General features: G+C 54.4%; 1 protein-coding gene and 1 long non-coding RNA gene across 2 annotated transcripts; both read left to right on the top strand.

Annotated features, from left to right (window-relative positions):
• The first annotated feature begins 395 nt into the window (after window positions 1-395).
• On the top strand, window positions 396-8,309 carry LOC135286396 (zinc finger protein 239-like). The gene is made up of 2 exons (XM_064399533.1): window positions 396-533; window positions 5,642-8,309. Exon 2 carries the CDS (start codon window positions 5,752-5,754, stop codon window positions 6,823-6,825), a length of 1,074 nt encoding a protein of 357 aa, XP_064255603.1. The 5' UTR covers window positions 396-533; window positions 5,642-5,751; the 3' UTR covers window positions 6,826-8,309.
• Window positions 8,310-8,352: 43 nt separating this feature from the next.
• LOC135286418 (uncharacterized) lies at window positions 8,353-10,572 on the top strand. Its single transcript, XR_010350740.1, has 3 exons — window positions 8,353-9,351; window positions 9,753-9,835; window positions 10,080-10,572. It is a non-coding gene; the product is annotated as an uncharacterized LOC135286418 (long non-coding RNA).
• Window positions 10,573-17,891: the final 7,319 nt, after the last annotated feature.

A 17,891-nucleotide genomic window follows, 5' to 3' on the forward strand; every position in this document is an offset into this window, starting at 1 on the left:
AATCTCTCCCCTCCCCCACTCATGTACGGGGTTTTGGGGCGGTTTTCCCTTTTTGAGGGAAATCAAAGCGATGCTCCGATGCTCCTGATTAGGGGCGGGAGAAGCGAGGCTGCAGGGCTTCCCGCTGAGGCGGAGGCACGGCAGGCGCAGGGCTGGGAAAGGCGTGGCGGGAGCTGCGGAGCAGTTTGTTGGTGCTGGCAGCTCAATGCCGCCGCGGGCCCGGGCCCGTTCCAGGGCTGTTCCTCAGCTCCGGCTCTGCCCTCAGGCAGCGCGGGGGGCGCGGAGAGCGCGGGGCGAGGCTGTGCCGCGTGCAGAGCCCGCCCGTGGCTGCGATTGGGCGCCGGTGGCGTCAGTCGCGGGTGCGGCGCGCTGATTGGCGGGAGCGGGGCGGAGGCGGGCCCCGGCGGCGGGCCTCGGGCGGCGGTGGCGCAGCAGCGGCGGCATTGGCGGAGCGCGTGTGCGGGCCCGGGAGCGGCGGCAGCGGCCGGAGCCCGGGGAGGCGGCGGCGGAGCTCGGAGGCGGCCCCGGCGCAGGTGGGAGCCGCGCTGGGCTGTGCGGGGGCTCGGGGCTGGCTGCGGGCCTCGGGGGCGGCAGGGGGCTCGGGCGGGTGGCTTGTGCCGTGCCCGGCCCGTGTTGGCCCTGGGCTGAGGGCGCTGCGGGAGCGGCTGCCCGCGGTCTCCTTGCCGCCGCTGCCTCGGCAGGAGCCGCTGCCGGAGCAGCGCTGGCTCGGCGCGCTTGCTGTGGGCAGGACAGAGGTGGCTGCCCCGTGGCCGGGGCTGTGCGGGCCAATTCCCGTGGCCGGAGGTTTCTGTGGCCCGAGGAGAGCGAGGAGTCCTGGAAAAGTGACTTTCTTGCTGGGCAGAGGCACAGGCCATGGGGCATTGGCCAGGCGCTCTCTGCCATTGCTGTAGTACGCAGCCTCCTTTGGATCCTCATGGTTGGGCTTCCCAGGGGCTGGTCCTTGGTGTTGTAGGAATTGTTCTGGTGGCCATTCATGTTTCTGACATTTTTGGGTGCTTCCTACAGCCAGGGCTTCATCAACTGAGGACTTTTCTCTAATTAAATCATCACATTCTTGGATTCCCAACTGATTTCTCTGAACTTGTGGTCGCCGAAAACTCCAGTGCCGTAATTCACACGATATAACACAGACATTGAGAGCACATGGTGGAGTGGGCAGGGGGATGATTCCCCCCCCATTATTTTAGTGAAGTTTTCTCAGCATTCTCCATTTGCTGCTTCCCTTTGCAGCTGAACCCATTTGTGTTGCAGAGTCAGATATCCTCACCATGGGCTCTGCCTTGAGCTGTGCAAATTCCATCAGTGGAAGCCGGCGGAGCTTGGGGTGAGGGGCAGAGGGAATGAGCCCAATTCCTGCCCCAGGCAAGAGACCCGGGTCCATTGTCCACACTTTGCCCCAGCAGTGTTAATTTGCATTTCTAAAGCTCCTCTCCTGGCTGACTAGAACCGAAGCTTCTCTTTCAGGGTAGTCATCTGGTGACTCCTGTGTTCCTTCCCCACCACCTCCCATTGCTTTTTTTTGGTAGCTTCTGTTTTTTGGGGTTTTTTTTGATACTATTCTGTTAACTGTTTCAGAGTTAAAGGGTCGCCTTTAAACCTCTTCTAGTTTTTAAAAATGCAACTTAAAATTGAGCATCGAGAAACCCAGATCAAAATTGGGCTATCACTAAAGACACGCACACACATACCTAAAGAGCCTCTGGTTCTCTTAAGAATAAAAATTGATTCTTACATCCCTGGCCCAAACCTTACTGACCATATAAAAGTATGATTATTTAGGAAAAAAAAGTCTTTATGTTATAAACTTATCACTGAAAGTCTCCATCATTTCTGGTGTTAGGGACGCAAGGCATTATGTGATTCTGGCCAGGATGTGCAACGGAAATCATTTCGTCTACACACAGCCCAGGTGTGCAGAGAAAATCATTCCATGACGAGAGTTTTACTAGATTTTTCCTAAACTTTTTACAGTCTGAACCAATCTAAATCCAATGGTTTAATGTTCACTGCTTCCAAGTTGTGTAGGTTTTGGTATTTGGTTTCCCATTGGACCCGGATTTCTTCCCCTCTGCTGTTCATTAGGTCCACACTCGTGGATTTCCTTCTCAGCCTTTTCCAGAGCAGGTGTCTCCAGCTCTGCCGGGGGCAGTGTCTGGGGTAGCTGTTGGTTGCTGTTTGCAGCTGGGCGTTGATGTTTTGTTGCTGGTCGTTATCTCTGTGGGTATCTTTTGGGCTGTTCCCAGTCTGTTGAGATGTTAAACTCATCTCTGTTCAGTGGTGAAACATCCCTTAAAAGAAACCTTTAAAATTCCTTTCCCCAAGGCAAAGGCAGACCAAGCCTGAGTAGAGAAAGAAGCTTTAAAAGAAATAACCTTGGTGTATTTTCCATCAATGCGACCGACCGCAGGCAGCCCAGTGTGTGAGTGTAGGTGAGAGGCAGAGTGGAATTGTGCCGTGGTGTTCCCCAGCAGCTGTGGCGAGTGCAGGCCCAGCCAGCGCTGAAGCTGCAGCAGTGGCAGCAAGGATTGGCCCCGGTGGCTGGAGCTGGCAGAGGAGGGTGGCCAGGCCGAGGATTGCAGCAGAGGATGTGTGGGCAGGCGCAGGGGCTTGGCCCGCTGTGGAGCCCTGGCTGCTGCTGCGTTGCCTTGAGTGCAGGCTCAGGGGCGGCCTGCCATCCTCCTGCTGCAGGCGGGAAGTGCAAATCTCCGGGGCTGCAGAGCCTGGAGCCCAGGCTGAGGGGTCCCCCCGTGTTCAGCTGTGCTGGCGGCTGTTTCTGGCCTCAGGGACACTTGGCATGGGCCACTTGGCCACCAGTGCTGCTGCTTTGCCCTCCTTAGGCAGGAGCCGATGTCCTGGGCGGGTGTTGGGAGCAGCAAAGTGCCAAGGCAGGCTCTGTGCCAGCCCAGCTTCCTGTGGGAGAGATTTCACAGGAGCCAGGATTCTGGCCGCAGCCTGCCTTAAATGTACATCCCTTATCTGCACCCTGCACTAGGTGGAGAATTGCCAGGGTAAGGAATTCCAGACTTGAATTACAATTGAGATAATTGAATATCTGCCCTGGGTCTGTCTCTTCTTCTTGCCAAAGCCAATGGCAAAAGCCATTCCCATGGCATCTTGGTTTCTATCAGCAGCTTCCAAAGGTGTTTCTTTCTTTCCCCATTCATTCTTTCTACCTGACCAGAGCTCTGAGGGTGCCAGGGATTATGGAAGTCCCATTGCATTCCTAAAGGTGCCATAACCCCCGAATGATCTTTTCTGTAAAATGAGTTCCCCTGTCTGAGTCTATTGCTGCCACAATTCCTTCACTTGGAATTCCTTTAGAAATAGCTTAATAGGTGATCCAGTGGATGCTGAAGCAGTCAGAATTGTTTCTGCCCCCCTCTTAGGGGCATGTTGTCAGCAGAAGATATTGGAGCCTTCCTGCTTAGGGCATTTCAGGCTCTCACAAGCACACACAGCTCTGCCTGTTGAGCTGACCATGGGGGGTAACCTGTGCTCTGTCTGATTCCTTTTCCTTAATAAGAGTGTGTCTTTTAACTCTTTTCCCTTCTGCTGCCCTTGCAGAGCCATCCATAAACACATTTTCTCCCTCAGGCCAGGGAATGTGTCATCAATCTCTCCCAGCCTGGGTCTGGAGCTCTGTCCCTTGAATGCAGTCCTGCCTTTCTTGCCAGCCCCTCTCCAGGCTTTTCAAACAGGAGGCTGGGTTAAACCCTTCCCCTGTCCTCAGTTCTAAATCCTCCTGTGCCACTGAACAAGTTTCATCCTGTAATACCCGAGCGCTGCTCCTCCATTTAGAGGCTCTTTTGGTTGTCAAAGCTTTAACTTGATGCCAGGCTTGAACAGCAAGAGATCCTTGTGCCATGAGTTTTTGGGCCTCAGTTTCCATGAAAACTGTATCTGCACAATTCTAAGACAATGAGGCCACTCATTGGGTTAACCATTTTAGCCCAATAATTCCTTTGGCATGGCCCTGTTGAACATCCACCTATCACTGAAATTCTTTTTCCTTGTCTAGGAGGGCCAGGTCAGGAGCCTCAGTTATTCTGCTTTTTAACACTTGAAAATTCTGTGTTTCCTCCTGGTGTCCATCCATCCAGTGTTCTTGACTGCGGTGTTTGGAGAGATGCCTCTGTTGTAGCCTTGCTGCAGCCCCACCCTCAGGCAGCGCTCAGCTAATCAGAGCGTGTGGGTGTTCATCCCTGGCGTTGGGCCCCTCAGGGCCTTCCTGGATGGGGGAAACCCTCTTGAGGCAGTTCTGTGCCAGGAAAAGGAGATGCACAGGACTCTTTCGGTCTCAGCTTCTGGTTTATTGTTATCTTTTCTGAAGTTTTGCCTGCTGTCCACACCAGACTCAGCTCCCAAGAAAGGCACAACAAAATGGCTACATGATGTACAGATTCAAGGTCTTTTAAAGTTGCTTTATCGAATAACTCTTAAAACGTCCTTTATTTCTATTTATCTACCAATAACTCATCCCTTGACTTTCCACGTAACCTCTGCATTGCAGCTTTATTCACGAATTATTTTGTGCCACCCACACTGCAGAAAATGGAGCAGAGGAAGAAGAAGAAGAAGAAGACAGGGACTATGCCCAAAATCCTCCATCTTGCTTCAGGCTATGTCCATAGTAAAAAATCCAGGAAGCTAAATTTCTCACCCAGTGACATACTATACTACACTGTATTATCTGTTTCACACTTTGGTAGACTCTAGTCTATCTCGAAGTCCTGGAAGCTTTCTCCATGGGCAAAGCTCAAAGGCAGTGTTTCACTGGGGGTCAGAACCCCTCAGAGCAGACAGAGAAATACTCCCTGTGCCCTGGGTTCCCACAGGAACGCGTGGCGCTGATGACTCAGCAGTGTCCAGGCAGCTCCCAGCGTTCCCCACCTGGACCCCCCTCAGCCCCAGCGCCCCCCGGGAGGGGAATTTGGGGAGGTGGGAGTGGGGCAGCGCCAAGGCCGGGCCCCCCGCGCTGTCCTGGCGGGAGCGGCTGCAGTGGGGACCGAGTGCGGGCGGGAGCGGCCGAGAGCCCAGCGCTGCCCCAGCCCGACCTGCCCCAGCTCCATCCCTGCCCCTGCGCTGGGATGCTGTGGCTTTGGGGGGAAGAGGGAGCCGGCAGTGGGTGCTGGGCCTGGGGCAGGAGGAGAAGGGAAGGAGAAGCAGGGTTGAGGAACAAAATGGTCAAACGCTGCACGTGGGAGGAGAAGGTGGGATTGTGCAGGAGAAGGAGGAATAGCAGGAGGAAGAAGAGTGTGAGGAAGAGTAGGGACACATGAGGAGGAGTAGGAGCAGAAACAGGAATCAACACAAGGTTGCACCTCTCCCTGTGTCTGCAACCTCCCTCCTGCCCCAGGCATGTTTTGCCCCCTCACCCTGGCATGCAGCAGGTGACCAGGGAGGTGGTTCTCCAATTTTCATTGGGGTGAATCTTGGTGTTTCTGAGCTTTTGTGGGTTAAATGTGGGTGCTTTGGATTCTTGTGGGGGCTAAATCTTTATGTTTTGGAAGGGTTTTTTACTGAATCCTGATGCTGAATGATGTTTGTGGAATTTTTGATCTCTGTCTTGATGTTTAGAGGATTTTTCAGCTCAGTCTTAGTATTTTGGTGATTCTTACAGACACAGGATGCCCAAGGCCTTCATGAGATAAAGTGCGGCAAGGAGCCCGAGGCCCTCTCATCTCGTATTTTCCCCCAAACCAGGATTTTTCATTCCCATGGTGTGCCTGGATGGAGGAGGAAAAGCTCTGGAGATTCTGCACGAGGAGGGGCTGCAAACCCAGCCCAGGGAGCTGCAGGGAGGAAAGAGCCCCCCTGAGCCAGGAAGGCGGCCAGAGATCCAGGCAGAGCTCAGAGCTGGTGGAGAAGCCTCATGGCAAGGAGAAGCCCCACGAGTGTTTGGAATGTGGGAAGGGTTTCAGCCGGCGCATTGACCTGATCCAGCACCAGGTGATCCACACTGGGGAACGGCCCTATGAGTGTGGGAAATGTGGGAAGAGCTTCAGCTACAAGCGCAACCTGATCCAACACCAGAGGATCCACACTGGGGAAAAGCCCTTTGAGTGTGGGGAATGTGGGAAGAGCTTCAGCCAGGGGGGCGGCCTGATGCAACACCAGAGGATCCACACCGAGGACCGGCCCTACAAGTGTGGGGAATGTGGGATGGGATTCAAGCAGAAGGGCACGATGCTGCAACACCAGAGGATCCACACTGGGGAAAAGCCCTATGAATGTGGGGAATGTGGGAAGAGCTTCAGGTGCAGCTCTGTCCTGAGGCAGCATGAGAGGATCCACACTGGGGAAAAGCCCTATGAGTGTGGGGAATGTGGGAAGAGCTTCAGGCGCAGCTCTGTCCTGAGGAATCATGAGAGGATCCACTCTGGGGAAAAGCCCTACAAGTGTGGGGAGTGTGGGAAGAGCTTCAGAGAAAGCAGGGCCCTGATTCGGCACCAAGTGAGCCACACGGGGGACCGGCCCTACACCTGCTTGGAATGTGGGAAGAGCTATGGGTGGCACTCCGACCTGAGAAATCACCAGCTCCTCCACACTGGGGAGAAACCCTATGAGTGTCCCCAGTGTGGGAAGAGGTTTCATATCAGCTCCAGTCTCCTCGTACATCAGCGGATTCACACAGAGGAGAGGCCCTTCCGCTGCCCCAACTGCGGGAAGGGCTTCAAGCACAACTCCACCCTCACCATGCACCGGCGCATCCACACCGGGGAGAGGCCCTACGAGTGTGGGGAGTGTGGGAAGGGCTTATCACAGAGCTCTAACTTGACCCAACATCAACGGAGGCGCCACTAAGGGAAGCCCTGTGAGTGCCCCGAGTGCGGGAAGAGCTTCGTGCGCTGCTCCAGTTCCATCCCCATGGGAGGATCCGCGTTGGGTGATCCCCAGTGACTCCCAATGGGCAGAGCCCTGGGATCTGTGGTCCTGGTGATGCGTGTTGGGAAGACACCTGGCTTGGAGGCTCCACATCTTCCTGGTTCCCTGGGGGCACTTAGATAAACCCAGCAGCAGGAACATCCATTGGGACACAGACCAAGAGTGGGAATTCCTTGGGGAGAGCAGATTTGTCAACTTGCAACCCCATAAACTTGCATTCAATCCTATCTTCTGCTGGCATCAGGGAGTACTGGATCATCCTCGAGGTATGTCTTGGGTTGATTATATGATGCTTGTGTCCCCAGTCGTCTGTACTGTTTATGCTGAATAATAAGTTTTGCACCTTTAGACTTGTCCTGAGAGTGAAGTGGGGAGAGAAGTGCAGAGTTTGTTTACAGAAACTGCACTCACTCCTCTACATTCCTGCTCCTGCACTGTGCTGCCTGTGGATGCCCAGACAGCGGGACAGAGCTCTCCTTGGCTTTTAGTTAGTTTTAGCTAGCTGAGGCAAAGAAGTTCCCTGGACTGTGGGGTTTTTCCCTTTTCTTTGGACCTTGTTTGAACCTGCTCTGGCCTGAACACCAGAAGAGCACTGGCAGCTCATACCTGTGGCCACCGGGCTGGGCCTGGGCCGTGGCATTTCCGGCACCGGAGGGACTGATCAGAGACTGAGTGAGCCAAGCTACAGCCCACAGAGGGGACTGTGAATTTGTCTCTCTTTTAGGAGTGGCAAGAGGTTTTATTGTTTAATATTGTTTAGATTTTATTGTTTAATAAACAGTTTTTTCTACTTTTATCCAAGGAGGTATTTTATTTTTCCTGAACCGGTGTGGGGAGTAGCCAATTGAATCTGCTTTCTAGAGGAACCCCTTTGGGGGTTCTCTCCCAAATTTGCCCTGAACCAGGACAAGGTCTTCTCCAACTTCATGGATTCCATTATTTTGATTTCCTATTACACAAGGGAGTCTTCCACAGCCAAATGGTGAAAAACTGCAGAAAAGACCAAGATTTTGGAGACAGTGGGGTAGAAACTCCACCAGAAAAGGTTCTTCTCTTCCACCCAATCATGTGGATCCTCAGCCAGCATGGACACTGAAATCCTTTTCTCTTGGCCTTGATTTTTTTTTTTCATTTCTCTTCATCCCTTTCAAATATGCAATCTTAGGGTAAAAATAGACATTGAACTAAGACATGGGTGTAGTCATGGTAGGACAGAGATGTGGTGGGACACAGACATGGAGAGTGACATGGGCACACATGGACATGGAGTGGGACATAGGCATTCATGGGGACATGGGTGAACACAGGCATGGATGGGGATGTGGGGGCCAATGACTGGGATGGAAACATGGTGGGGAGACAGCCATGGGTGAGGACATTGTGGGACATGGCCAGTGACAAGTGGGGACGTGGCCATGGCCAGTGCCATGGGGGGAACTTGCAGGGGATGTGGGGGATGCTGGGTTTGAGGGAGTTGAGGGTTCCTGGGAGGGACTTGGGGCTTGCAGAGGCCTTTGGGGATCCCAGGCCGAGCAGCTCTGGCTGTGCTGGGAGACCCTGGGGGAGGTTCTGGGGCAGCTGCTCAAGGACCCCCTGACCTGGAGCCCCAGCCAGGCATTGGGCTTCTGGAAGGGGATGAACGTCCTTGTCCCCAGGAGGGAAATCCCAGCACCCCCAGGGTGCTGGGGACAGCTGAGGGGTCACAGCAGAGAGGGGAAAGCCAGAGAGAGCTGTCACACTCTTAAAGTACACCCCAATAGTCCCAAAACTCAGGGATTGCTCGCAGGAAAAAGCTGCCAGGAGCTGCCTGAATTGAGGGAAAGGCGGGATGTGACCCCCCAGACTGAGCAGGAGAGACCTGGATCCCCCACAACCAAGCACAGGGACGAGAGGTGTAGCTAGAAGCATGATGGGAAAGGGGTGGGAGAGCAGGGAAAAAGAGGATTCAGAGCGGGAGAGGGATGGGACCCCCAAATTGAGTTGGGAGGAGTCTTTGGGTTGGGGGAACCATGGGAGATGGGAGGGAAAGGTGGAGATGGGATGAAAAAAAGGGCTGTTCCATGGCTATCCCTTAGTGTCCCTATGGCTTGATCCCTGGAGTGATTCCCTGGGGATCTGGGGGGGAATGGATCTGCACTGGGTGGGTCCCCAAGCTCCCTGCCCATCCCTGGGGAGATCATGGGAGGTTCCCTTGGTCCCTTCCCCCAAAAGCTGGTGGTGCTGCAGCTGTGTGGGAGAGGTGAGTGTGAAAGGAGGATCTGGGGTGGGCAGGGAGGAGGAGCAATAGGAAGAGGAGGGAGAGAGGAGGCGGAGGATGGGAAAAGGAGGAGCAGGAGCAGGAAGAGGAAGAGGAGGAGCCGCAGCAGAACCACACTGTTTTCCCGCCCGCCTGCTGAGTCTGCAGCTCCCCTGGCCCTGGCAGCATCGACCCCCCAGATCCCACAGGTGAGCGGGAGGGGGAGCTCACCCCAAATCCATTGAGGGGTCTCTTGAAGGGTTTTTTTGCAAGGGAGGGGATGTTTGGATCATGCAGGGCCCCAAAGGTGAGACACAGATGCCCCTCTGGAGAATTGTGGAGGGTTGCTGTGGCAAACTGTCTGTACCAGCTGGGGCCGTGGTAACAGTTGTGGGGGGACATTGGTTTTGGGGCTCTGATTGGCATTGGAGTGGGGAGAGCAGCAAAGGCCAATCCCAGAGCTGGGGGATCCCGGCAGCCTGGAGAGGTGGGGGAGGCTGGAGATGAGCAGGGTCTGGGCCTGTCCGACCCTGAACAGCGCGGTTACTTCTCGAGCTGGACTTGGGCAGCAGGACCAAAGTGCTCACCTGCTGTTTTTCCCCCAAGCCAGGATTTGTCAATCCCAGCCTTTGTCTGGATGGAGCTGGAGGAGGCTGCAAGGAAAAGGAAGATGGTCTGGGACACTTGAGGCCGGTGAGGAGGAAGTCACTGCCCCTTTCCCCCTCTCCTCTGCTCCATGTCTCAGCCCAACATTGCCCCCAGCTGCAGGACAACCCCGCTGCTGCCGTCCTGCCAGGGATGAATTGGTGGGATCTCCTTCCCCTTCCCTCTGGCACTGTGATAAATCCCATCCTCTCCTTGTCCACTGTCCTTTGTCTCCTCATTCTGTCCTTCTTCCTTCCTCATTCCTTCCTCTCCTTTTCTCTCCTTCCCCCAGGCACCGAGCTGCCGACGGAGATCAGGAAGAACAAATGCCTGCTGCAGAATCTCATGGAAGAGGCCATTTTGAGCAGCTCCACGGCATGGGAATCCAATGGGGAGGAAAACCCCTGGAGATCCCACACAAGGAGCAAACCCAGCTCCGGGAGCTGCGAGGACGTAAGATCCCCCTGTGCTGGGAAGGCCACTGGAGATGTATTTGGAACTCAGAGGTGTGGCAAGGACTCATGGTGGGCAGAAGCCCCACAAGTACTTGGAATGGGGGAAGGGCTTCAGCTGGAGCTCCAGAGCTCAGACTTGATCCAGATGATCCACATGGGGAAATGGCCCTACAAGTGTAGGGGTGTGGGAAGGGCTTTGGGCAGAGCTCCAACCTCATCAATCACTGCAAGATCCACACTGGGGAGAGGCCCGATGACTGTCCTGAGTGTAGGAAGTGGTTTCTGAGCAGCTCCAATCTCATTGTACATCAGTAGATTCACACAGAGGAGAGGCCCTTCTGCTGCCCCGACTGCGGGAAGGGCTTCAAGCACAACTCCACCCTCATCACCCACAGGCACATCCACACCAGGGAGAGGCCCAATAAGTGTCCTGTGTGTGGGAAGAGATTCACCAGAAGCTCTCACTTGACTCAACACAAAAGGAAGGTACCATTAAGGGAAGCCTTGGGAATACCCCCCAGCCCGGTGTCACCCCCCCTTCTCTGCCCACTGAGCTCCAGAGCCCCTGCGCCAGTGGCAGCCACAGCCCCTCCTGTGGCCCTGCACTTGGCCGGGACCTCCTGAGATTGGGCAGGAGGGATTGGGGCGTGACAGGGCAGGGAGGGGGTGTCCAGGTGGGGAACACTGGGTGCTGCGGGTCTGCCCGGCAACTGGTGAGTCATCAGACCTGCTCCCTCTGATTGGCTGATTCTTGTTCACTGCATTCTCTGATTGGCTGAGGAGAGGCCTGGGAGTTGAGAGAATGGGAGACATCCCGCCTGGAGCACCAGCACGGGGACAACAGATCCAGCCTGGGCACAGGGAGTGAATTTATTACCAACCAAATCACAGCAGCACAAGGAGAAGGGAAAGCAATCTCTCCAACACCTTCCCCCCACCCAAGGGGGATCACCCAGAACAGGGGTTATCGACCATGAAGAGATGGGGACATCTGAGTTTAGATCAGAAGCCAATTTTACTGAGTATACCAGGGGTTTATATAGGGTTTGACTTGTATGGTGCTTATATAGGGCTCTATTTTTGGTAACAATTTCCCATTAGTTACCCATTCTTCATGACATCACATCACCTGGTAACATTATCTTATCAGAAAGTCTCCCAATATGTTTCTTGGTCACTTCTTGCCCAGGAAGCCTTTAATGCTGCCTGTGTCTCCCACAGTTCCTGCTCCATCAGGCCTCAGATACCAGGCCGCTTTATCAGCTCCATTGTTTTACTCTGTTTTATCCCCCATAAGGGGTCACCAGGGCTCTGCCCAACGGGGGTCACTGGGGATCATCCAACGCGGATCCTCCCATGGGGGATGGAGCTGGAGCAGCGCACGAAGCTCTTCCTGCACTCGGGGCACTCACAGGGCTTCCCTTAGTGGCGCCTCCGTTGGTGTCTGGTCAAGGTTGAGCTCGTGGAGAAGCTCTTCCCACACTCCCCACACTCGTAGGGCCTCTCCCCAGTGTGGATGCGCCGGTGCTTGGTGAGGGTGGAGTTGTGCTTGAAGCCCTTCCCACAGTCGGGGCAGCGGAAGGGCCTCTCCTCTGTGTGAATCCGCTCATGTAGGAGAAGATGGGAGCTGGTCTGAAACCTCTTCCCACACTGGGGACACTCGTAGGATCTCTCCCCAGTGTGGATGAGCTGGTGTCTTCTCAGGTTGGAGCTCCACCCAAAGCTTTTCCCACATTCAAAGCAGGTGTGGGGCGGTTCCCCCGTGTGGATCACCTGGTGCTGGTTCAGGTGCAAGCTCTGGCTGAAGACCTTCCCACATTCCAAGCACTTGTGTGGCTTCTCCCTGCCATGAGGCTTCTCCACCAGCTCTGAGCTCTGCCTGGATCTCTGGCCATCTTCCTGGCTCAGGGGGGCTCTTTGCTCCCTGCAGCTCCCTGGGCTGGGTTTGCAGCCCCTCTTCGTGCAGAATCTCCAGGGCTTTTCCTTTTCCTCCATCCAGACACACCGTGGGAATGAAAAATCCTGGTTTGGGGGGAGAAAACGAAAAATGAGAGCATCTTGGGTTGGTGGTTCCTCTATGCCCAAGTTCATCTCAGAAATTCATTGGGCATCCTGTGTCTGTAAGAACCTCCAAAATTCCAAGTTTTGCACAAAAATCCCCCAAACTTCAAGACACAGATCAAAAACTCTTCAAAGATCAAGATACAGCCAAAGCTCCCTCCAGAAAATAAACACTCAGCCCCCACAAAAAAAACATAGCACCAACATTTAGCCCAATAAAGCTCAGAAACACCAAGATTCACCCTCAGGAAAATCGTGGATTCCCCTCCCGGTCACCTGCTGCATGTAGGAGGGGCAAGGCTCCTGGGGCTGGGGGGGGAGGCTCTAGATACAGGGAGAGGTGGAACCTTGTGCTGCTTACCCTTTCTGCTCCTCCTCCTGTGTCCCTACTCTTCCTCACGCTCCTCTTCCTCCTTCTATTCCTCCTTCTCCTGCACAATCCCACCTTCTTATCCCACGTGCAGCTTTTGACCATTTTGTTCCTCAACCCTGCTTCTCCTTCCCTTCTCCTCCTGCCCCAGGCCCAGCACCCACTGCCGGCTCCCTCTTCCCCCCAAAGCCACAGCATCCCAGCGCAGGGGCAGGGATGGAGCTGGGGCAGGTCGGGCTGGGGCAGCGCTGGGCTCTCGGCCGCTCCCGCCCGCACTCGGTCCCCACTGCAGCCGCTCCCGCCAGGACAGCGCGGGGGGCCCGGCCTTGGCGCTGCCCCACTCCCACCTCCCCAAATTCCCCTCCCGGGGGGCGCTGGGGCCGAGGGGGGTCCAGGTGGGGAACGCTGGGAGCTGCGTGTCTGCCTGGACACTGCTGAGTCATCAGCACTGCACGCTCTGATTGGCTGAGCGCTGCCTGAGGGTGGGGCTGCAGCAAGGGGGGACACCCTGCTCCAGGGGGGATGTCCCAAAAACGGGGGACCCCCATGAAAGGAACAAGAGGAAAGTGTCTTTACAAACAGATGCTGTAAATCTGATCAGAGATAGGTCCAGGGAATTGGACATAAGGAAGTGACAAGAGACGCCTTCAGTTTCAGAAAATGTTATTAATTGATGACACTCACTGCTGCTCAGCCAACGTCCTGCTAAATTGATGAACTTGGAGAAGAACAACAAAGACTTCACAGAGCCATGAATATCGTTTGGTATACAAAAGTGGGGAGCATATTAAGAAGGGGAAGTAGTAGGTGGATTGGGAAGTCTGTATCTTTCAAGCCAATGTAAAAAGGGCAAATATTCAGTTATCTCGCTTGCAATTTATACCTGGAATTCCTTACCCTGGAAATCCACCTAGTGCAGGATGGAGATAAGGGATGTATATTTAAGGCAGGCTGTGGCCAGAATCCTGGCTCCTGTGAAATCTCTCCCACAGGAAGCTGGGCTGGCACAGAGCCTGCCTTGGCACTTTGCTGCTCCCAACACCCAGCCAGGACATCGGCTCCTGCCTAAGCAGAGCAAAGCAGCAGCACTGGTGGCCAAGTGGCCCATGCCAAGTGTCCCTGAGGCCAGAAACAGCCGCCAGCACAGCTGAACACGGGGGACCCCTCAGCCTGGGCTCCAGGCTCTGCAGCCCCGGAGATTTGCACTTCCCGCCTGCAGCAGGAGGATGGCAGGCCGCCCCTGAGCCTGCACTCAAGGCAACGCAGCAGCAGCCAGGGCTCCACAGCGGGCCAAGCCCCTGCGCCTGCCCACACATCCTCTGCTGCAATCCTCGGCCTGGCCACCCTCCTCTGCCAGCTCCAGCCACCGGGGCCAATCCTTGCTGCCACTGCTGCAGCTTCAGCGCTGGCTGGGCCTGCACTCGCCACAGCTGCTGGGGAACACCACGGCACAATTCCACTCTGCCTCTCACCTACACTCACACACTGGGCTGCCTGCGGGTGCATTGATGGAAAATACACCAACATTATTTCTTTTAAAGCTTCTTTCTCTACTCAGGCTTGGTCTGCCTTTGCCTTGGGGAAAGGAATTTTAAACGTTTCTTTTAAGGGATGTTTCACCACTGAACAGAGTTGAGTTTAACATCTCAACAGGCTGGGAACAGCCCAAAAGATACCCACAGAGATAACGACCAGCAACAAAACATCAACGCCCAGCAGCAAACAGCAACCAACAGCTACCCCAGACACTGCCCCCGGCAGAGCTGGAGACACCTGCTCTGGAAAAGGCTGAGAAGGAAATCCACAAGTGTGGACCTAATGAACAGCAGAGGGGAAGACATCCGGGTCCCACAGGAAACCAGATACTACAAACTACACAACTTGGAAGCAATGAACGTTAAACCAGTGCATTTTTATGGGGTTTGAATGGTTTAAAGTTTAGGGAAAAACTAGCAAAAGCCGTGTGTCATGGAATGATTTTCTCTGCACACCTGGGCTGTGTGTGGATGAAATTATTTCTGTTGCACATCCTGGCCAGAATCAAGTAATGCCTTGAGTCTCTAACACTAGAAATGCTGGAGAGTTTCGGTGACAAGATTACAATATTAAGACTTTATTTTTTCTAAATAATCCTACATTTATAGGGTCAATAATGTTTGGGCCAGGGGTGTCAGAATCAATTTTTTTTCTTAAGAGAACCAGAGGTTCTTTAGGTATGTGTGTGAGTGTCTTTAGTGATAGCAGAATTTTGGTCTGGGTTTCTCGATGCTCAACTTGAAGTTGCATTTTAAAAAACTAGAAGAGGTTTAAAGGCGACCCTTTAACTCATGAACAGTTAAACAGAATAGTGTTAGGAAAAAAAGGAAAAAAAAAGGTACCAAAAAAAAGGCAATGGGAGATGGGGGGGAAGGAACGCAGGAATCACCAGATTATGCCCTGAAAGAGAAGCTTAGTTCCAGACAGCCAGGAGAGGAGCTTTAGAAATGAAATTAACACTGCTGGGGCAAAGTGTGGACAATGGACCCGGGTCTCTTGCCTGGGGCAGGAATTGGGCTCATTCCCTCTGCCCCTCACCCCAAGCTCTGCCTGCTTCCACTGATGGGATTTGCACAGCTCAAGGCAGAGCCCATGGTGAGGATATCTGACTCTGCAACAGAAATGGGTTCAGCTGCAAAGGGAAGCAGCAAATGGAGAAAGTTGTAAAAACTTCACAAAAATAAGTGGGCAGGAATCATTCCTCTGCCCACTGCAACAGGAGCTGTCACTGTCTATGCTGTATAGGATGTATTAGAACACTGGGGTCTTCTTGCTACCACAAGTTCAGCAAAATCAGTTTGGAATCCAAGTATTTGATGTTCAAATTAGAGAAAAGCAGCAAATTGATTCAGCCCTGGCTCCTGAGGGAGCGCCCAGAAATAGGCAAAAGATGAACGGCCACCACACCAAATCCTACAACACCATGGAGCAGCCCCTGGGAACCCCAACCAATTCATATCAGGAGCCACAGAACCCATTTATCATTTCAATGGCATCATTAGATTACAAGCTTTCCTCGAAATAATAACCAACCAGACAGCTCCAGCTCCTGACCTTCCTGCTGACCAATCCACTGAAATGAAGAACACATTTCACCATGGGATGGGATCAGATTAGGGGTCAGCAGAAAAAGGAGGAGTTTGTGGAAAATTAAATTACTCAAACTGCTGTTGGTAAGTAGATGACAAAGGACAAGTGGTGAAAAAGATAACAAAGGAAACAAGAAAGCAGCTCATGGATCAGTCCAATGGTGGAAACTATGGGAATAGGACACGGTTTTGTGGTTCCCTGGCAGACCATGGGTTAAACGAATGCTCCTTCTCCTCTTATGTGCGACAGCAACTCTCATCTTTTTACCATGCTGGACACCTTGAGAGTGCAGCTCATTCAGCAGCTGAGCAAGGGGATGCAGGTGGCAGCCAGGCCTCCTGATCCAGAAACGGCTACAAAAGGACAGGGAATGAGGGCACCGAGAATAATCTCCAAACCAAAAAGGATTCAGTAAGGGAAAAAAAAAAAATCACTGAGTGAATCTGCCTGGAGATGGGGTCAGGGACTTGTAGATAAGGAAGGGAGAAACCATCAGTTTCAAAAAATGTTACTGATTAACATTTTTTAATTCATGGACTGCTGCTCACACAAAGTCCCGCTGAATTCCTATACTTCCAGGAGAAGAAAAAAGACTTAACAGAGCCATGAATATCGGCTGTTATACAAAAAGAGAAGTGCACATGAACGAGGACATGCAGCTGGCGCATCGGGAAGTCGGAACCTGCCAAGCACCTCAGCCAGTGGGCAAAGGCAGAGGGAGAAGCAGCCGGGAAAATGAGGATCCAAAGGAGGCTGCGTACTACAGCAATGGCAGAGAGCGCCTGGCCAATGCCCCACGGCCTGTGCCTCTGCCCAGCAAGAAAGTCACTTTTCCAGGACTCCTCGCTCTCCTCGGGCCACAGAAACCTCCGGCCACGGGAACTGCCCCGCACAGCCCCGGCCACGGGGCAGCCACCTCTGTCCTGCCCACAGCAAGCGCGCCGAGCCAGCGCTGCTCCGGCAGCGGCTCCTGCCGAGGCAGCGGCGGCAAGGAGACCGCGGGCAGCCGCTCCCGCAGCGCCCTCAGCCCAGGGCCAACACGGGCCGGGCACGGCACAAGCCACCCGCCCCAGCCCCCTGCCGCCCCCGAGGCCCGCAGCCAGCCCCGAGCCCCCGCACAGCCCAGCGCGGCTCCCACCTGCGCCGGGGCCGCCTCCGAGCTCCGCCGCCGCCCCTCCGGTGGTTCTCGGTCACCCCCTGGATGATCCCGGTCACTCCCAGTATGCTCCAAATCACTCCGTGTAGGATCCAGCTGCCCCGACATGGTCCCAGTGGCTCCCAGTCATCGCCTGTGCCGTTCCTTCCCTCGCAGTCCCTCTCTGTAAGAGTCCACTGTGGCCCCAGTCACTTCCAGTATGAACCCAGTCACACCTTACACGATGCCATTTGCCCCTGCTGTGGTCCCAGTTGCTCCCAGTATAAGTCCAGTCACCTCCAGTACAATCCCAGTAACTCCCAAACACTCCCAGTGTGAGTCTGGTTTGATGCCAGTCACCTCCAGTATGGTCCCAGTAGCTCCCAGACACTCCCAGTACTGTGCCAGGCACTCCCAAGTGTAACCCCATCAATCCCATTATGATCCCAGTATGACACCAGCATGGGCCAGCTGCTCCCAGTATGATCCCAGTTGCCCCTGCATTATTCCAGTTTCTCTAATTCACCCCTTCTACAGATCTGGTCACTCCCAGAATGATTCCAGTCAGTCCCAGGATGATCTAAAACATTCCCAGGCTCTCCCAGTACATCTCACTTGTGCCCTGCGTGCTCCCAGTTGCTCCCAGTAGCCCTCAGTGTGGTCCCAGTACATCCCAGTCCGATCCCTGGTGCCCCAGTTCTGCTCCCAGTGGGTTCTTTTCCCAGTCTGTCCCAGTCCATCCCAGCCTGTCTCTCTCTGTCCCAGTCCCTCCCCAGCAGCTGCTGTTGTTTCCCAGATTCTGCCCCCCCACCCCATTCCCGGGCACTGGGACCCAGAGGGATCGCCGAGGGTTCCCGAGGGGTGCCAGGAGGGGATCAGGTGAATCCCCCGGAATTCCCCCTTTCCCCTCCTCCTTTCCCTCCCCCCGCGCTCCCCGGGCACTTTCGCTTTCGCGTC

The sequence above is a fragment of the Passer domesticus genome, chromosome 26 (genome assembly GCF_036417665.1).
Source record: "Passer domesticus isolate bPasDom1 chromosome 26, bPasDom1.hap1, whole genome shotgun sequence".
Lineage (NCBI taxonomy): Eukaryota > Metazoa > Chordata > Aves > Passeriformes > Passeridae > Passer > Passer domesticus.